The following is a 21,494-nucleotide window of genomic DNA, read 5'->3' as shown; positions in this document are numbered from 1 at the left end:
ATGCAGGTTAGGTTAACTGGTGACTCTAAATTGACCGTAGGTGTGAACGTGAGTATGAATGGTTGTCTGTGTCTATGTGTCAGCCCTGTGATGACCTGGCGACTTGTTCAGGGTGTACCCCGCCTTTCACCCATAGTCAGCTGGGATAGGCTCCAGCTTGCCTGCAACCCTGTAGAACAGGATAAAGTGGCTAGAGATAATGAGATGAGACACTCTTGCAAAAAGTGCACAGTCTATTTAAAAACCCCAAACAATCCAGTGTGTGGTTTGAACTAAGGAACTGTACTCTACTGGGTTTGTCTATGAAGATCTGCAGAATAAGAAATATAAATCCAGTAACAAACTTCACAACACTGTGTCTCCATTATGCTGGTTTGCTAGCCTGGGCCCGCCCATCCTAAGCGTGACGCAACACGAGGGCCTGTTCCGAGCTTAGTCTGGCCAGGCAAGCTATCTACAGCATTTCCAAGCTCCCAAAAAATTGGGAACCAATCAACTTTGAGCATCTCCAATGGCCCTGGGTAGAGGAGTGTTCAAGGCAGTGACGTAGTAGAACTGCGACCGGAAGCCATAGATTGTTTACAGAATCATGCTGTATTGAAAGCATTCAACGGGAAGTTCTCATTGAAAACGGAGCAAAGAGCAGCCCTGGAGGTATTTATTGAAAGGAAGGACGTTTTCGCCTTGCTCCCGACCGGCTTCGGTAAGAGTTTAATCTACCAGTTAGCCCCGCTGGTAGCCAAATCAATGGGGCTCAGCGAGAATCCTATCGTCGCGTCACATACGTCAGAGGAAAGAGTGATGTGATTGGTTTAAGCTTCGTCACAGCCTTTTCTGGCTTCGACCAGTAGCAAACTGAGGCATTTCAGGGAGGCGGTTCAACCACGGGCTCTGGGAAACAGTTGGGCTATTGGTCTTTGCCAGACCAAATGCTCGTAGAGCTTTGAAGTCGCGTCAGCCAGGCTTACAGGTTTACAGTATCATGGAATTCAGCAATTCTTTTATGATTATTATTACTGTTGCTGCTGTACCCTGTTGATGCTACCTTATTGCTGTTTACTATTTGCAGTGGCCCCTGACATCCAGATGTGCTCTGTGGTCTTTCCTCAGCTTTATTGAAGCATCTCAGGATGGGAAAATACCCTTTGTAGAAGTTCCATGACACAACCCCAAATAACATCAATGCTGAGATGATGACTAGAACTTTGAGAGCCACGAGATGCCCCGTGACATCCTCCAGCCTCAGCTCATACATAGTAATTTGGGTGGCATACGTTTTGCCATTGGAGGTCTCTTCAGAGGTGCAGGTGTAATGGCCCGTGTCGCTGCTTGTGGCATTGAAGATCAACAGGCTGTTGTGTTGAATGTGGTGCATGTTGGAGTTTTTAACTGGATGATTGTTGACAAGCCACTTCACTTGAGCCCAGTTTGATCCAGGTTGGCACTGCAGCCTTACCATACTACCTGGGTAGAAGTTTATAATGGTCTTTGTGCTCTCTGTAACACAAAAATGACATTGTAATTCACTCATCTTAATTTTTCTCCATTTATATTTTTTGTTTTCTCCTTGAGATTAAGATTGACTTTTAATGAGTGTCATTAAAAGTCAGTCACAATGGACTTAAACCACTTCTGCTGCATGTATATTCGCCCTTACAGTCAGGGAAGAAGCTCATTAAAACTTTTTAGTGTAAATACTGTCCGAGCTGTAATCCTGGAGATAAAAAAAAAATACATCTGTTAACATACCGACTGGAGGACAACGTGTAGCATTTCCATCTCTCAGGCTCTGAATCACCTCACTTTGGGAGAAATACAGAAAAAATACAGAGATATGAGAGAAAATCCAGTATATCTAACATTCACATTTCAGATATATGCCCTAGTAAAGTCAGTATAATCTTTTAGACCACATTGCTGTTCAATTCTTGATTCTGATTGATTCTTGATCCAGAAGGTGATTAATTGACTGATTTTCAATAAGAGCAACTGAGAGTAGTGCTAGCTGCAAGACACATCACCGGTTTATATTAATATCTACATTCTAATCTGCTACTGTTTCTATAGTAACGGTTCATTCGCAGGGACTTGTATGGTGGGCGCGCCACATAATCTGTTTCATAAAAGAATAAAGAAATGTAATTTAAAAAACCTAATAATTGATGTGGTGATGCTTTTCTTAAGGTGATTATTTATTTGATTATTTAATGTTAATGGAAGGTGTCCCCAGTGCCAGTGCACTCTAACAGTTTTGGGTTTTTTTTTAAACAGGGAACAGCAGTCTATAGCTTCTGTAACATAAGAGCTAGCTTGTTTAGTGGACATTACACAAAATTAAATGTAATTGCTGTATAACTGGATAAAACTATGATGTCATTCTCTAATAAAAAAATTGCAATCATTTGCAAATTGTTGTAGTCTAGGAGGAACTAGACTGCACTTCCGCAGAGAAAATGCAAAGTGTGCTTGCTGAGCTGTAGCAGAACAGCTATCATGCCAGCATGCTAAAAGCTAGCATGCCAACATACTAAAAGCTAGCATGACAACATGCTAACAGCTAGCATGCTAACAGCTAGCATACTAGAGTGGAAAAGCTCCTTATGACATCATCACTCCAAAGTTCTACCCATTCATTTCAATGGCATGGAATTTTGCCGAAAAACAGGAATACCGAACAAACGACAAGGGGTAGTGCAACCATTTTAACAAGCACGCCATTCCAGATTGGGCCCTATGTTTCAGTGTTGGAACGGTGTCTCTATCTCGAAAGCCCTAGTTTCTGCTGCTCCCACTCTAACGTCTAGAGTGGAGGAGCTCCTTATGACATCATCACTCCAAAGTTCTATCCATTCATTTCAATGGCACGGAATTTTGCCGAAAAACGGGAATACTGAACGAATGACAAGGGGTAGTGCAACCATTTTAACAAGCACGCCATTCCACATTGGGCCCTACGTTTCAGCGTTGGAACGGTGTCTCTATCTCGAAAGCCCTAGGAGGAGTAGTGGATCCAAAAAACGGGTGAAACGGAATAATAATAATAACTAGATGGCATTTCCTCTGCAGAAACTGCTGGAGTGTGGTTGCTCAAATGAAGCCACATTCTATAAAATACATACAATAACTGACACGCACAAAAATACCTTATTGAACCCTCCGAATGGCTTTTAAGTCATTACCCCTGAAACACCCCCATCAGAATGGACTGCTCCACAAAGAACCCGGGACACCCCTCTATTTTGCGCCGCAGTGGTGAGTGAATTGCTACCGGAGTTGTAATAACAAAAGTTTTAACCAATAAATGAAGTTTTTAACAGCCAGTGTGGATTATTTTACTTTTTGAGACTAGACAAAGATTATACAGATGAAGAATGTAGCGACAGGACAGCAGTGATTTAAAAATGGCTGCCTGCGCGCTCTGTTAGCGTCGCGGCTCAGCCCATCACACTCTTTCACAGCATCCACCCTTTTATATGCTTTTCAATTTAATTCAGAGGTTTTACAGGGTTTAAAACATGGGTTTTGGCTGTAAAATCGCAGTTTTCATTCGTTTTTTTGCTACTGCACGTGCTCTAACGTCTAGAGTGGGGGAGCTCCTTATGACGTCATCACTCCCATTCATTTCAATGGCACGGAATTTTACCGAAAAACGGCAATACCGGACGAACGACAAGGGGTAGCACAACCATTTGAACAAGCACGCCATTCCAGACCGGGCCCTACGTTTCACCGTTGGAACGGTGTCTCTATCTCAAAAGCCCTAGGAGGAGTAGTGGATCCAGAAAACTAATAATAAAAATAAAACTTAAGAAGAACAATAGTGTGCTTTCCCAAGCACACTAACTAGATTGCATTTCCTCTGCAGAAACTGCTGGAGTATGCTTGCTCAAATGAAGCCACATTCTCTCACATTCTATAAAGTACATATAATAACTGACATGTACAAAAATACCTTATTGAACCTTCCAAATGGCTTTTAAGTCATTACCCCTAAAACACCCCATCACAATGGGCTGCCTCACAAAGAACCCGGGAAACCCCTCTATTCCGCCGCCCCCAGTGGAACAGTCCATCTGTTTCCCCAAACGAGACACGGAAGAACGTTTTGAATGCCTGGTGAGTGAATTGCTACCGGAGTTGTAATAAAAGTTTTAACCAATAAATGAAGTTAACAGCCAGTGTGGATTATTTTACTTTTTGAGACTAGACAAAGATTATACAGATGAAGAATGTAGCGACAGAACAGCAGTGATTTAAAAATGCCGGCAAATGGCTGCCTGCGCGCTCTGTCAGCCCATCACACTCTTTCACAGCATTTTGAAGGGAGATTTCACTGCGCTTCGCACAGTGAAATCTCCTCTCCACCCTTTTATATGTTTTTCAATTTAATTCAGAGGTTTTACAGGGTTGAAAACATGGATTTTGGCTGTAAAATCGCAGTTTTAATTTTGTTTTTTCTGCTGCACGCGCTCTAACGTCTAGAGTGGGGGAGCTCCTTATGATGTCATCACTCCCATTCATTTCAATGGCATGGAATTTTGCCGAGAAACAGGAATACCGAACGAACGACAAGGGGTAGCGCAACCATTTTAACAAGCACGCCATTCTAGATCGGGCCCTACGTTTCAGCGTTGGAACGGTGTCTCTGTCTCGAAAGCCCTAGGAGGAGTAGTGGATCCAAAAAACGGGTGAAAACAAATAATAATAAAAATAAGCACAATAGTGTGCTTTTGCAAGCACACTAATAATAAAAATAAAACTTAAGAAGAACAATAGTGTGCTTTTGCAAGCACACTACTAATAAGACTATTAGGGACATCCTTTTGTAGGATTAACTTCAGGTCACATCACACCACCCCTTTGTTCCTATTCCTGTTTTCCTATAACAGCACTTTATATCATGTTTTATTCCTTCCAACACGACATTTACAAATATGAGTGGTGCATGTTCATTGCCTGTGTGTCTCTTGGTGAGTGTTGTTTATAGCAATGCAGCTGTCGGAGGAGAAGTCCCAGCCACAGTACGGGTCTCTGGCCAGCACACAGTCCATACAGGAGATGTAATGGCCACATGCACTCAGCAGCATCTGCACCACTGCCGCCTCGGAGCCTGCATACAGCTGACCCTGACAAAATATGTGCACCGGTTATTGAAATGTGGGTCAAACTGAAACTGAATCTCAAGTTCAAGTAGATACAATTAAATTAATCATAAAATGAATTGGATGAGTATTGGGATAATCATATAATTACTTAATCATGATTAAGTAACGATATAATAATGTTATGCTATTTTAGTGTGATTGATGATGGCACAAAATTAAAATTTAAGGTGTGCATTTTTCCTAATGGGGCGGCACGGTGGTGTAGTGGTTAGCACTGTCGCCTCACAGCAAGAAGGTCCGGGTTCGAGCCCTGTGGCCGGCGAGGGCCTTTCTGTGTGGAGTTTGCATGTTCTCCCCGTGTCCGCGTGGGTTTCCTCCGGGTGCTCCGGTTTCCCCCACAGTCCAAAGGCATGCAGGTTAGGATAACTGGTGACTCTAAATTGACCGTAGGTGTGAATGTGAGTGTGAATGGTTGTCTGTGTCTATGTGTCAGCCCTGTGATGACCTGGCGACTTGTCCAGGGTGTACCCCGCCTTTCGCCCGTAGTCAGCTGGGATAGGCTCCAGCTTGCCTGCGACCCTGTAGAACAGGATAAAGCGGCTAGAGATAATGAGATGAGATTTTTCCTAAAGTCCAGTACAAAATTGTTAAAATGGGAGGAAAATTGTATTTCTATATTGCTTTGGAAAACTAATAAAAGGATAAGAGAAATCCATTCAAGAAATGCATTTTATAAAATATTCTCCTGAACTAAAGTTTCTATGAATATTTATTCCTATTACTAAATCACTTCGTCAGTGTAAAAGTATATATTTTTTTTGAAAGTGAGAGAAAAAAAAGCCTTGCCTATCAGATTCTTACACTGATAGATTCACAGGGCATGGCAGTCTCTAATTGGCTTTAGTTTTATATTCAACTCAAAAGCAGCACAAGTCCATAAGAGTTACTGCAAACTTTAAATGTGTTTTTTGAGCTGTAATTGACATTTTGTGGGCTGAAAATAGTTCAAAACATGATCAGCTGGTTTAAATCATCATGAACCTTGTACGGTCGATACTGACGTAGAGTCACCCATTTTGGACTTATCTACATCATGAAATGTATATAAAAAAAAGAATATTAATGCACTGTAATCAGAGGTGGGCAGCCCATCTCCCTCAGATCCCGTCCTTGAATGGAAGAAATTGCACTCATTTTCAAATGATATGCTGATCAAGATTCATTCACAAGAGTTGATGCTGTTTCCCCACCCCACATCCCTCCTCAACCACTCCCCAACCCCCTCTCAGCTCCTTGCCCACTTTTTAGCATTTGTCAAAATTCTCAGTGAGTGGAGACAGATTCAGAGCTGAGCATGAAGGTACACCGTACCCTGTCGACATGATATACTACATACTAATATATAGATTTATATACTATCACCTATACTCAGCATTGACTTCTCTGGCTCCAACATTCCCCTCTCATCTGTAGTCACCAATCTTGGTGTGAAAATGGACCCCCAACTTACCTTTGAATCCCACATAAACCACCTCTGTAAGACCTCCTTCTACCACCTCAGAAATATCTCCAAACTCCGCCCCATTCTCTCCTTCTCAGATGCCGAAAAGCTAGTCCATGCCTTTATCTCTTCCAGACTGGACTACTGCAATGCACTTCTTATTGGGATCTCTAGCAAGAGGCTGCAATACATCCAAAACTCTGCAGCTAGGATCCTGATGAGAGTGCGCAAATACGAGCACATCACCCCTATCCTCCATTCACTCCATTGGCTTCCTGTCTCTGCCCGCATGCAATACAAAGTTTCCCTCCTCACACACCAATGTATCCATGGACATGCCCCCCCCACCTCAAAGAACTTCTTCTCCCACATAGCACACCACGCTCCCTCTGCTCCACTCACTCAAACTCTCTCCAGATCCCTAGAACCAGGCTGAGGACAATGGGAGACAGGGCCTTCTGCACTGTTGTACCTAGGCTGTGGAATGCCCTCCCTGACACCCTGAGGGCACCACAGTCCACTGACTGTTTTAAAAGACATTTAAAGACATTTCTTTTTAATAAAACTTTTAGTCCCACTTTTTAGTAGTTTTTCTTTTTAGTAGTTTCTCTTTTAGTAGTTTCTCTTTTTAGACTCTAATTTCTCTTTTTAACCTGTAGCCCTTTGAGATCTTTGGATGTAAAGGGCAATATAAATAAAATGTATTATTATTATTATTATTTAGGCACTGCCTAAAAGCAGAGCTCCTATCTGTTTCTGGGTTATACAATTTTCTTATATCATAGCCAGCCTCGTTTTATTTCTTTACCGGCTAACACTGGCCACTCAGCGGTGTGTATGACTGGCAATTACTAACACTGGCCACTAGGCAGTGTGTATGACTGGCAATTACTAACACTGGCCACTAGGTGGAGTGTAACACTGGTATGGTGGGAGGTACGCACAGGACTGAAACCATCAGAAAGCAACTCCATGTGTTTCTTTGCTTCCATTCATTGATTAAAGGGAGACACGGAGTGGACAGGGAGGAAGCAGAGCTGCTGGGGCCGACACGCAGGGCTCGGAATTCAAGTTCACCAACTTCACCCTGCCAAGCCAGACCCAAACACAAGGCCAGACCCAGAGTCAGCTCGACAACCAGGTGCACTCGTGTTTTTAGTGAGTTCAGTCTGCAAAACAAATCGACAGCTCAAGCCGCGATATGGAATTAGCAGGCTGGTTGACTCCTAGTTAGCTTGTCAGCACCGACTTTTTCTCGGGTTTGCTAAGTTAGATCTGAATGCCTCCTGCCTGCCTGCTACATATCTGAGGAGAAACACTGTAATGTAATTCATGAAAAGACTAATTTTTATTACTTCACTTCCTGAGTAAAAACAGAGGAGGGAGAGGCAGGGAGAAAGGCTACAAAAGGTGACACTAAATAATTGCAAACTCTGTGAGGGTATATTGACTTAACTAATAAGTGACACAGACATACAAAATATAGGATGGAAAAGGGAAAGTCCAAGAAAAAGGAGTAGTAGAAAGTACAAATGAAACATTAGAGGAACCCCATGAAATTGATAAATGGGAGAAGTGGGTCTGTAATATATGTACCAAAGTCCTTGATGATGAAGGATGCCAGGCTCTTACATGCGATGGTTGTGAGAAACACTTCTGTCTAACTTGCACATCCTTTGCTCAACAAGAATTCAAAGTATTACAAAAACTTCAACGAGATGATGTCTGTTGGTTCTGCAGTGGGTGTAAAGATGAAATCCAGCAATTTATCAAAAAAGGAAGGAAACAATCACCAAAAGAAGGCTTGAAAGAATGTGAATATTCCATGTTAGAGACTATCTTGAGAAGACTTGATAAAATTGAGAATAAAATTAAAACTAATGAAGATGTCAACAATTTGCTGTCAACAAAACTGGATGTAGCGCAGGAGCAAACAAATAAAATAGTGAGAGATGTACCTGAAACCACAACATGCCAATGGAGTAGTCTGTTTGACAAGAAAATTAATGAGAATGGGAACACCAGTTCAGGTCAAGTAGCAACCATTGTGAAAAAAGTAATGGTGGAACAAAAACTGTAAGAACAAGAACGTGAAACATGAGAGCAGAACCTGATAATACACCACCTCCCTGAGTCTGTGATGAGCCAAGGCAAAGGGCAACACACGACAAAACATATGTAGAACGCTTGTTTGCTGAACCGTTGGCACTCGTCAAAATTGAAATCAAGTTCACCACTAGATTAGGCAAGAAACGAGAAGATCACAGCCCAAAACCACTCAAAGTTGTCCTACAAAATAAAGATGATAAGAGGAAAATAATGACTAGGCTTACCAGGCTCAAGAATGTAGACAACCCCTTCAAAGACATAAGTGTATGTGACGACCTGAGCAAAGATGAATGAGAATTTGTAAGAAAAAAGGTGCAAGAAGCCAAAGAACAAGGGAAAAAAAACAAGGAAAGGAGGGTCTTTGGAAATACCGTGTAAGGGGCCCTCCCTGGACTCTACAAATAAAGAGAATAAGGGTGAACCCCTCAATCCCTTAAACTTGAATGGAAGCAAAAAGAGTAGCAAAAGCATAAGAAAGCAAAGAACAGAGGACAAAAAAGAACACCTGAGAATTGTCTACACCAATATTGACTGTATTACCAATAAGAAGCCTGAGTACCTTGCCGTCATTGATGAAATCCAACCAGACATCATTGTAACCACAGAAACCAACCCCTAAAACTCAAGATTTAAAATGACCGGATCAGACCTAAGTATCCCAGGATATGACCTTGTAACAGTTCGTATAGGTGGGTGGAGCACAGAAGGACGGCAGGCCAGAACTGAGTTCACAAAACTCTTTTTATTTGCACTTTTCAGTAGCAAAAGCACACTCTCCCAGCCACACGCATACACACACAAGTCATCTGGTTGGGGAGAGAGCTCCCTCTGCTCTCACTCTCTCTCCTTAAATAGGGCACGGTCACTGGGAAGACACACAAACACATTAATTAATGACAGGTGTAGTGATTCTGCCACTTACCTTCCCTGACTCCGCCCTCCGGTCACAGACCGATGTTTGATCACGCCCCCGCTGCCATATACCCCCACCGCCCGACTCAGGCCGGGTGGCCGTCCGGCCTGCAGCCGACTCCCCCCCCCCTTGACGGGAGAGGAAGTCCACCACGACCATCTGCGCCCCCGGCCTGTGGATCACCTTGAAGTTAAAGGGTTGGAGTGCCAGATACCAACGGGTGATCCGCGCGTTGGCATCCTTCATGCGGTGGAGCCACTGGAGGGGCGCGTGGTCTGAACAGAGGGTGAAAGGGCATCCCAGCAGGTAATAACGGAGGGCGAGGACTGCCCACTTGATCGCCAGGCACTCCTTCTCAATCGTGCTGTAGCGCCCCTCACGCACCGACAGCTTATGACTGATATACAGTACTGGGCAATCCTCCCCCTCCTGGGACAAAACGACCCCCAGCCCTCTGTCCGATGCATCCATCTGTAACATAAAGGGGAGAGAAAAGTCAGGGAAGTGTAAAAGTGGCCCCCCACACAGTGCAGCCTTTACCTTAGAAAAAGCCTGCTGGCATTGCTTCGTCCACTGGACCGGATCTGGTGCCCCCTTTTTAGTCAGATCAGTCAGCGGGCTGGTGACGTCTGAATAATTAGGTATAAACCTACGATAATAGCCAGCCAGCCCCAGGAACTGTCTCACCCCCTTTTTGGTCTTGGGCCTCGGGCAGGCCGCAATTGCTGCTGTCTTGTTGATTTGGGGACGCACCTGCCCGTTGCCCAAGTGGAAGCCCAGATACCATACTTCCACCCGCCCAATCGCACACTTCTTCGGGTTGGCTGTGAGACCCGCTCGCCTCAGCGACTTAAGGACGGCCCTCAGATGTTCGAGGTGCCTCAGCCAGTTATTACTATAGATTATAATGTCGTCGAGGTAGGCGGCCGCATAGGTAGTGTGGGGGCGGAGGACCCTATCCATCAGCCACTGAAACGTAGCGGGCGCCCCAAACAGCCCAAAAGGAAGTGTGACAAATTGGTGTAAGCCGAACGGTGTGGAAAAGGCCATTTTTTCTTGGGATAACGGAGTCAAGGGGATCTGCCAGTAACCCTTTGTTAAATCCAGTGTCGAGTAAAAACGAGCCGTGCCTAGCCGATCGAGCAACTCATCAATATGAGGCATTGGGTACGCGTTGAATTTAGACACCGCGTTGACTTTTCTATAGTCTACACAGAACCGGACCGACCCGTCGGCCTTGGGTACCAAGACCACCGGGCTGCTCCAGTCACTGTGGGACTCCTCGATGATGCCCATTTCGAGCATGGCCTTGAGTTCTTCCCAAACCACTTTTTTCTTGTTGCTCGGGTAACCTGTAAGGGCGGCTACGCACTACCACCCCCAGGGGCATCTCAATGTGGTGCTCTATGAGGTTGGTGCGGCCGGGCAGGGGCGAGAACACGTCCGAAAACTCGGTCTGCAACTGGGCAACCTCCGCGAGTTGGATCGGGGAGAGGTGGTCTCCACAGGGGACCGGAGAGGTACGTGATGCTACTGTTCCTTTTTGAACCTCCGGCCCCAGCTCCGCCTTCTCCGGAATCACCAACACCAATGCCATAGGGACCTCCTCATTCCAAAGTTTTAACAGATTGAGGTGGTAAATCTGTAATGCCCCACCCCTGTCCGTTCGCCTCACCTCATAGTCGACGTCCCCAATTCCCCATGTGACCTCAAAGGGTCCTTGCCACTTGGCGACTAATTTAGAGCTCGATGTGGGCAACAGTACGAGTACTTTATCTCCCGGTGCGAACTCTCTAAGGTGCGTACCCTTGTCGTACAGGCGGGTTTGCCGTTCTTGGGCCTGCCGCAAATTCTCCTGGGTTAGGTATGTGAGTGTGTGGAGTTTTGCGCACAGGTCAATAACGTATTGAATTTTGTTTTTACTTGGTGAAGGTCCCTCCTCCCAATTTTCTCGCAGCACATCTAAAATGCCGCGTGGCTTATGCCCATATAATAATTCAAACGGGGAGAACCCCGTGGAGGCTTGGGGGACCTCTCGCACTGCAAATAACAAGGGTTCGAGCCATTTATCCCAGTTACGTGCGTCCTCACTTATGAATTTTTTAATTATGTTCTTGAGGGTGCGATTAAACCGTTCAACTAAACCGTCCGTTTGTGGGTGATACACGCTGGTGCGGATTGGCTTAATACCTAATAACCCATACAGTTCGTTCAGTATTCGTAATATAAACGAGGTGCCTTGGTCAGTCAGAATCTCTTTCGGGATTCCAACTCGGGAGATGACGCAGAAGAGTGCCTCCGCAATACTGCGTGCTGAGATATTGCGAAGAGGCACGGCTTCCGGGTATCGCGTTGCATAGTCCACCAGAACTAATATAAAGCGGTACCCTCGTGTTGACCGATCTAATGGCCTGACGAGATCCATCCCAATTCTTTCGAACGGGGTCTCGATTAACGGTAGAGGGCGCAAAGGCGCTTTTGGAATGGCCGCTGGATTTACTAACTGGCATTCGCGGCACGCCGTACACCACCTACGGACATCGCCATGAATCCCCGGCCAATAGAATCGGGCCATTATTTGGGCTAGTGTCTTATCCTGCCCCAAGTGTCCAGCCATGGGATTAAAGTGAGCCACCTGGAATACCAATTCCCAGCGGCTCTTCGGAATTAAAAGCTGCGTGACTCGCTCTTTAGTTTGAGTGTCCTGCGTCACTTGATATAATCTATGCTTCATAATCGCGAAGTAGGGGAAGGACAGGGTGGCGTTCGGCTGGAGCATTTGACCATCGATTACTCTCACTTGGTCAAACGCATGCCGCAGAGTCTCGTCTCGCAACTGCTCTAATGGGAAATCCGCGAGGGATTCCCCAACAGAGAGAGGAGGGGCCGGCGGCTCCTCACTCTGACGTGGAGATGACATAAACAGCTCTGTGACAGCTGCTCCCACCAAAGCAACACCGGGACCTCCCCCTGTTAAATGGCAGGACCCACTCTTCACTAAGTGTGTCATTAAATCCCGAAATCCCGGCCAATCAGTCCCCAAAATGATAGAGTGGGTAAGGCGAGGATTAACCGCCGCCTTCACTACAAATTTTTCCCCTTGAAAAAGAATGTGGACCGACACTAAAGGGTAGTTGTGAACATCCCCGTGCACACACAACACCTTCACCAATTGTGCTCCTCCCAATGCCTCGTCTTGCACCAGGCTTTGGTGGATTGAGGTCTGATTACAGCCAGAATCCACCAACACCTGATATGTATCCCCTTGGATACTCACCGGCATGCGATACGCTCCGGCCCAATTGGGGGTGGCTCCTGGCGCGTTGGGGATCCAAACCACCGCACCCACCTCCATTACCAAGCACTGCTGTTGGAGGTGGCCCGGCTCCCCACAGCGCCAGCAAACCGGCCCGGGCTTCCTCTCTGCACTAGTGCTCTGGGGCTCACTCACCTGAGGGGGGGGGAGAGACAGACACAGAAGGGAGAAACGGAAGGGCACCGCGGGTGCAGCGGGCCAGCTGGGGTGGTGCCGGCCCCCGTTTCCCGGTGGGGGAATGGGGTGAGGAGGAGACACAGGAGGAGGGGAGAGAGAGAGAGAGAGAGGAGAGAAGAGGTTGTCTGCTGTCCTGCCGTCGGGACAGCCGCCAAATGGTCCTCCGCCAGCTCGATTGCCTGATCCAGCGACGCTGGGCAGTGGCACTGGACCCACTCTGCGGTTCCTGCTGGCAAACGTGCGATGAACTGTTCCAGTACCACCTGGTCGATGAGTCCCTCGGCATTGCAGTTGTCAGCCCTCAACCACCGCCAGCAGGCAATTGATATCTGAGCTCCGTATCAATGCGCTGCCGAAGCGCGCAGAAGGTGTTAGTACGCCTGTCATTATAGTGCGGACTTTCCATAGCATAGAAAATCGCTACGTTTCAATTTGTGTAACTGAACTTTGTTTCATGTCACTGGTCATATAAACCTATGTAAACAGGAAAAATGTGGAAGAGTTTGGTCGCATCTAACTACAGCCCCAAAAAATACCATTGGCCATACTGAGCCTAGCTACATTGCTAACAGGAGTGACAGCGCGTCTGACTGCGTCTGACTGACTGGGAGGTCGCGCAAAGCTCGGAGAGGTACGGAGCAGCTCGTCTCAATTCAGATAAGAGCATATTTCATTATGGAAGTACGGTGGACTGTTCCTTTAAAAGAGCTAGCAGAGACATTGTCAGTCCCCTTGCAAATAATATTCACCAAGTCACTTGAAGAAGGCAAGCTCCCCAGTGAATGGAAAACTGGGCGTATAACACCAATCTTCAAAAAAGGATGCAAGAAAGCTCCTAGCAGCTATTGCCCAGTCAGCCTAACATCTGTCACTGGAAAAGTTTTAGAAGGAACCATTAGGGATGCACTGGTATCCCACATGAAAATGAATGGTCTATTGACATGGCATCAGCATGGGTTTCTTCCAGGGAGGTCTACAGTGACACAAATGCTTGAATGTTTGGAGGACTGGACAGAGTGGTTAGACCAGGGTTTGCCAGTCAATGTTATACAACCCCGATTCCAAAAAAAGTTGGGACAAAGTACAAATTGTAAATAAAAACGGAATGCAATAATTTACAAATCTCAATAACTGATATTGTATTCACAATAGAACATAGACAACATATCAAATGTCGAAAGTGAGAAATTTTGAAATTTCATGCCAAATATTGGCTCATTTGAAATTTCATGACAGCAACACATCTCAAAAAAGTTGGGACAGGGGCAATAAGAGGCTGGAAAAGTTAAAGGTACAAAAAAGGAACAGCTGGAGGACCAAATTGCAACTCATTAGATCAATTGGCAATAGGTCATTAACATGACTGGGTATAAAAAAGAGCATCTTGGAGTGGCAGCAGCTCTCAGATGGGAAGAGGATCACCAATCCCCCTAATTCTGCACCGACAAATAGTGGAGCAATATCAGAAAGGAGTTCGACAGTGTAAAATTGCAAAAAGTTTGAACATATCATCATCATCTACAGTGCATAATATCATCAAAAGATTCAGAGAATCTGGAAGAATCTCTGTGCGTAAGGGTCAAGGCCAGAAAACCATACTGGGTGCCCGTGATCTTCAGGCCCTTAGACGGCACTGCATCACATACAGGCATGCTTCTGTATTGGAAATCACAAAATGGGCTCAGGAATATTTCCAGAGAACATTATCTGTGAACACAATTCACCATGCCATCCGCCGTTGCCAGCTAAAACTCTATAGTTCAAAGAAGAAGCCGTATCTAAACATGATCCAGAAGCGCAGACGTCTTCTCTGGGCCAAGGCTCATTTAAAATGGACTGTGGCAAAGTGGAAAACTGTTCTGTGGTCAGACGAATCAAAATTTGAAGTTCTTTATGGAAATCAGGGACGCCGTGTCATTCGGACTAAAGAGGAGAAGGACGACCCAAGTTGTTATCAGCGCTCAGTTCAGAAGCCTGCATCTCTGATGGTATGGGGTTGCATTAGTGCATGTGGCATGGGCAGCTTACACATCTGGAAAGACACCATCAATGCTGAAAGGTATATCCAGGTTCTAGAGCAACATATGCTCCCATCCAGACGACATCTCAGGGAAGACCTTGCATTTTCCAACATGACAATGCCAAATCACATACTGCATCAATTACAGCATCATGGCTGCGTAGAAGAAGGGTCCAGGTACTGAACTGGCCAGCCTGCAGTCCTGATCTTTCACCCATAGAAAACATTTGGCGCATCATAAAACAGAAGATACGACAAAAAAGACCTAAGACAGTTGAGCAACTAGAATCCTACATTAGACAAGAATGGGTTAACATTCCTATCCCTAAACTTGAGCAACTTGTCTCCTCAGTCCCCAGACGTTTACAGACTGTTGTAAAGAGAAAAGGGGATGTCTCACAGTGGTAAACATGGCCTTGTCCCAACTTTTTTGAGATGTGTTGTCATGAAATTTAAAATCACCTAATTTTTCTCTTTAAATGATACATTTTCTCAGTTTAAACATTTGATATGTCATCTATGTTCTATTCTGAATAAAATATGGAATTTTGAAACTTCCACATCATTGTATTCCGTTTTTATTTACAATTTGTACTTTGTCCCAACTTTTTTCGAATCGGGGCTGTAAATTTGGACTTTCGCAAAGCCTTTGACTCGGTACCAATACAACATCTCCGAGCAAAGATCGAAAGCTACGGCATCAAGGGCAATTTGCTACATTGGATCAATTCTTTTCTTACTGAGCGTAAGCAAAGAGTCTGTGTCAATGGGACCAAATCAGGATGGGCTGAGGTAAGCAGTGGAGTGCCACAAGGCAGTGTGTTGGGACCAGTACTATTCACTATCTTTGTTAATGACATGCCAGAGGTAGTATCAAACCACCTAAAATTATTTGTGGATGACACAAAGATGTTCCACCCAGTCAGTCATGAGTGGGAATGTGAACTGCTACCTTTCTAGTCTACAAGGATGGGCAGGAAAGTGGCAGTTGTGCTTCCACCCTGACAAACGTACAGTGATACGAATTGGTTCAGGGTATCCCAACTACACGTATACCATGACTGAAAAAACAAGAATGATGCCATTAGCCTTCACACAACAGGAAAAATATCTGGGGATTCTGGTGGACAATGAGCTCAGTTTTGAGAACCATATAGCAGCTATAGTCTCAAAAGCCAACCAGATTGCAGGACTCATGTGACGATCACTTAAATACATGGATAAAGATGTCTTCTCTCTCCTGAACAAGTCACTGATACGCCCACATCTTGAGTATGGTGCCCCAATATGGTCACCCTACATGTGGAAATTGGCGGAACAGATTGAGAGTGTTCAGAGACGTGCCACAAAATGAGTACCTGGACTGAGGGATCTTCCATATGAGGACAGACTGAAAACTCTTAAGCTACCTACATTAGTGTACCGCAGACTACGAGGCAATATGATAAACACCTACAAATATGTACATGAAAAATACGATACAAGGGCATGCATAACAGGAATGAAGACAAACACCAAGACAAAAGGGCATAGTCTACAACTGAAAAAGAACACTATCAAGAGAAAGAAAAGACTTTATTTCTTCAGCAACTGAGTGGTCTGTTGGTGGAACAACCTGCCTGAGACAGCTGTTACAGTGCCAAATGTTAATATATTCAAAGCATGGTTGGACAAACATATGGAGGACCATTCCATGGTATACAACCAGAGGGCACTAGACAACCTACAGAGACCTGAAATGACAGTCAACTGAAAATAGGGGCGGCTGAACATGGCTACAATTCCTACACAGCCAAAAGACTCTACTCGACTCTTTATGTATCCACAATCTATGCCTGTGGGGCTCTGCTATAATACAGAGGAGATAGAATTTATTGAGAATTATCAATGTGGATGTGTCTGTAAAAAAATAAATAAATAAATAAATAAATAAAGAATTCACCATACGTCCCTCAGCAGAGAGTTAACAACAGTCTGGCTAAAAACTTGCTAATAACATTGTTCACTTTAGCTTAGACCTCAGCTAAGATAAGCATTTGTGAACCGAAGTGAAATCAATTCCAAATTAGGTAAGTTTCTATGAGCCTTAAATGGCTGTCCGTTTGTTTACACACACACACACACACACACACACACACACACACACGTGCTAGCAGAAAAGGTTAGTGCAAAAAGTGAAGTCTGAGTGAAAGAATGATGTGAAAAGCTGGTGTACTGTAAAAAAGAAAAATTAAGAGATGTCTAGGGTATTTACATGAAACACCAGGGTATTTAAATAACACTTCAGTGTCTTCTAGGAAGACATGGGTGTATATGAGGATGCAAGAAAACATGTGTGTCTATTATAAAGAGACCGGCGTCTATGAGTAGACACAAGACATCTTCCACGCACTGCTAAATACCCTAGACATGTCTTCCAGGTATTTTTAAATACCCAAGACATGTCTTCTAAGTGTTACATTTAGGGGTATTTAAATAAGACATGTCTAAACCCTTTTTATTTACAGTGTGGCTATCACACTGGGCAAACAAAAGTTCAGATTTATTTTGAAACATAATTCATAAGGATCATAAAATATTCCACAATGGCAATAGGTGTAAAATATTTGACAAAAGGTCACAGAGAAAATTCACAATAAATGTAGCTAGTTAATGATATATTTTACAGAATTGAGGCAAGGCAAGTTAAAGTTGCTCACTTATATGCAAAAAAATAAATAAAATTAAAGGATTAGTCTCTTTCTTTATTCAATACAACCAGAAGGCACTTGGGCAATATATCGCACAATATCCCCATCCCTGCCAGAATGAACATTAAAACAGGACGTAGCATGACAACTAAACCACTTTAACCAACATCTAGTCCTGAAACAAATCTCAGCCACCATTTTCAGGTTGACCAGGGATCACTTCCTGGAACTGCACCCAGTTTCAAAACCAGCTTATACCACCTATAAACTTTTGGTGTAGCTTCAGGGAGGAGAAAATCAAATGTAAATATTCTGAGGCTTACCGTGGTGGTGGAGAGGCGCAGTATCTTCACTGGCTCAGAATGATTAAAGAGCTGCATCTCCTCTATGATCACCATCTCTCCATTATAGTCGACTGCTTTCAGCACTGAACCACTTGCTGTTACAAACACACGTTTGATTTGTGAATGCTTATGTGAGCAAGCACTACAATTCGCTGTCCTGGATGTATTTAAATATGTTTTGCTTAGACTATTTTAACCCATAAAATAGATCAATTTTTTTTTATAAGTGATGTAAACCCTACACTAAATGATTACCTGTGCCAATAAACATGACCTGATGGCTGCTCCCATCCAGGGCAGTAGTGCTGGCCGACACTATACTTGTAAATGCAGCTCCTTCCTTCACCAGTAGGGGCCGTTGAGAGGACGGAGTCACTGCCTGATCCATCAGAGGCTTGTCTCTGACAAACTGAAGGGTTTTATACGGCAAATCCAAAGACTGGGAAAACCCTTCCTGCCTTGCGTCATTGTTAATACACTACACAGAGAGAAAAAGAGAAAGAGCAATAGCTAACATTGTCCAGCTTGTTACTTTAGCATAAAGTTAAAGTTCTTCCCACACCGTGTGGCGCATCAGGCAGCGCCGATCTCTGTAGCCCTCAGCCTCTCACATAGCTAGGGTTACAGTGGGGGGCTAGTCCTCTGGTAACCACAAGAGTTTAACTCCCCACTCACATCTGTATTGCAGCGTGCCTTGTTAGATGGTAGTAGGTACTATTTTTATGATGGTCTTTGGTATGACCCAACCGTGAATAGAACTCCCGATCTCGAGGCGGACACGCTACCACTAGGCCACTGTGTTACTTTATGGCACGATGGTGTAGTGGTTAGTGCTGTCACCTCACAGCAAGAAGGTCCGGGTTCGAGCCCCGTGGCCGGCGAGGGCCTTCCTGTGCGGAGTTTGCATGTTCTCCCCGTGTCCGCGTGGGTTTCCTCCGGCTGCTCCGGTTTCCCCCCACAGTCCAAAGACTCTAAATTGACCGTAGGTGTGAATGTGAGTGTGAATGGTTGTCTGTGTCTATGTGTCAGCCCTGTGATGACCTGGCGACTTGTCCAGGGTGTACCCCGCCTTTCGCCCGTAGTCAGCTGGGATAGGCTCCAGCTTGCCTGCGACCCTGTAGAACAGGATAAAGCAGCTAGAGATAATTAGATGAGATGAAATGTCACACTTTCTGTGTGAAGAAAGGCAGTACAAATGCAAGTTGTATTAGGTTACTTTTGGACATAAAATATTCCAATTCCAATGACATAGTCCATGCAATCCCATGTATAAGTTATTTCTAAGGAAATGTTAAAGGTCCCATGGCATGAAATTTTCACTTTCTGAGGTTTTTTAATGTTAAAATGAGTTCCTCTGACCTTCTTAAGTCACCCCAGTGGCTAGAAATTTCATAATGTGTAAACCAAACTATGCCCAACATTTGAGAATGGCGCGTCAAAATGGCGCGTTGATAAGCTCTTCCCTTGCCTACGTCAGCAAGGGAGATGATCCCCACGCCCCCCCCTGGATTCCCACCCACTGTATGGATTGCCCGCCCAACTCAAAAGTTGCTGTTTGTCCTACCAAGCCTACTGCGCATGCGCGAAGTCTACTGCGCATGCGCAGAACACATGACTACATTTTGTAGTGAGGAGCCCATAGAAGACACAACATGGAAATTGCGCTGTACGTGGATGTGACAACACAGAAAGGAGTCTGTTTTTACTGCCGATGGGAGAGCCCCTGAAGACGCAGTGGCTTAATTTTATTTACTTCAATAATACGCCGTCGAGTCTACCTAAGACGGTGTATGTTTGTCAGAAGCATTTTCCTGAGGAATGTTTCCACAACTTGGGACAGTACAGGGCAGGTTTTGCACATCAACTGTCACTGAAGCCTGGGTCTGTGCCAAGCATCTCTGCCGCATCAGCAACAAACACCGAACAAGTAAGTGTATAACTGGTCGTTTTGCCATGTTTTAAAATCAGTGCGTTAGCCTAGCAATGGCTACATTAGCTGTGCAGCTAACCGCTTCCTGCAGTTAGCCAGGTAATCTGCGCTACAAAACTAAATAGCATGCAGCATGCTCTGTTAAACTGAGTTTAGTCTGGAAATTGACTGTAACTTATGAGCTTATGTTTGACTATTGCTCCGCAATGCATGTCTTCTGTTGGATAAGCGATATGTTGCTGTAGTTGCTGCTTCTATCCTCTTTGGTTATGGAGTGCGTGTTCAAGCTACCATCTGTGGGATTATGACTGAACGCCTCTAAGTCAGAATCCCGCCTAGACGTGACGATACCGCAGCGCCGCGGATCTTCGGTTGGTCTGGCGAGGTCGCGCGGGCGGCCCTCCAGCGGCACCGGCCACCCGTGGAGGCAGCGGTTCTCCCAGGGGCGAGTTGGGGGGAGGAAACGGCAAAGTCCCCACTCCTCCATGGTAAAACTGATCAGTTTTACCATGGGCCTCAGGCTGAAAAAAACAACAACAAAGTCTCAGTTTTACCATGGGCTCGAGTTGTACCATTTTTTTAGACAGGGCGGACGGACCAGGGCATTCGCCCGCCTGGCCGTGCCCGACGAGGAGCGCTCTCGGCCAGCTTGGGAGGCAGACGGCAGCCCCTCCTGGAAGTGCAGTTTTACCATGGGCCTCATGCGGAAAAAAATGACAAAGTCCCACTGCTCAGTTTTACCATGGGCCTCAGGCAGGAAAAAACGACAAAGTCCCAGTTTTACCATGGGCTCGAGTTGTACCATTTTTTTAGACAGGGTGGACGGACCAGGGCATTCGCCCACCTGGCCGTGCCTGACGAGGAGCGCTCTCGGCCGGCTTGGGAGGCAAACGGCAGCCCCTCCCCCCATGGCATGCCCCCACCCTCTACCCTTCCCCGCCTCCTGCTTCTCATTAGCAAAACGACGCACTGGGAAAAGCGCTGAAATAGGGCTTTCTCCCAGGAGGCTATATCTACGTACCAAGGGTTCATTTCGAGAAAGGCTGCGGATATAACATCCGGAAGCCTCCACGAGCCCGTTTAAAGCATCAACAAACCACCATGCCATGGGCCCTTTAACATGAGCATTAATGTAACCCTTGCAACTGGAACTACTGTCCGAGCAACACTGTTATAGAAAATTAATCAACACTTTCTGATGAATCAAAAGCAAGCGTCCAGCTGTGGTATAATTCTCTTTATTATATTCTGACCTAATAAAAGAGGCTGGCTCACTCTTCCCAGAATCCTCTGTGCTGAGTAGCAAGTAGCCATTTTCCATGTTAATGATTTTCCTAAAACAATCTGTAACAATCTGCAACAATTCGGCAACATCTTTGAACATGAAAT

At 45.1% G+C, this 21,494-nt stretch overlaps 1 protein-coding gene across 1 annotated transcript in view; it reads right to left on the bottom strand.

The window, feature by feature from the left end:
* Nucleotides 1–520: 520 nt before the first annotated feature.
* LOC132871295 (semaphorin-4E-like) overlaps nt 521–21,494 on the bottom strand; it is a 38,429-nt gene continuing 17,455 nt past the window's right edge. Inside the window, exons 9-13 of the mRNA XM_060905411.1 lie at nt 18,431–18,653; nt 18,155–18,270; nt 4,957–5,126; nt 1,750–1,802; nt 521–1,497 (exon numbers count right to left, since the gene is read on the bottom strand). Of these exons, the coding sequence (XP_060761394.1) occupies nt 965–1,497; nt 1,750–1,802; nt 4,957–5,126; nt 18,155–18,270; nt 18,431–18,653 (1,095 nt within the window). The 3' untranslated portion in view covers nt 521–964. The remainder of the gene's footprint in view (nt 1,498–1,749; nt 1,803–4,956; nt 5,127–18,154; nt 18,271–18,430; nt 18,654–21,494) is intronic.

This window comes from Neoarius graeffei, chromosome 23 (genome assembly GCF_027579695.1).
Source record: "Neoarius graeffei isolate fNeoGra1 chromosome 23, fNeoGra1.pri, whole genome shotgun sequence".
NCBI classification, from domain to species: domain Eukaryota; kingdom Metazoa; phylum Chordata; class Actinopteri; order Siluriformes; family Ariidae; genus Neoarius; species Neoarius graeffei.
Note: the sequence above shows the minus strand (reverse complement) of the source record. Positions and strands in the feature narration are given on the sequence as shown.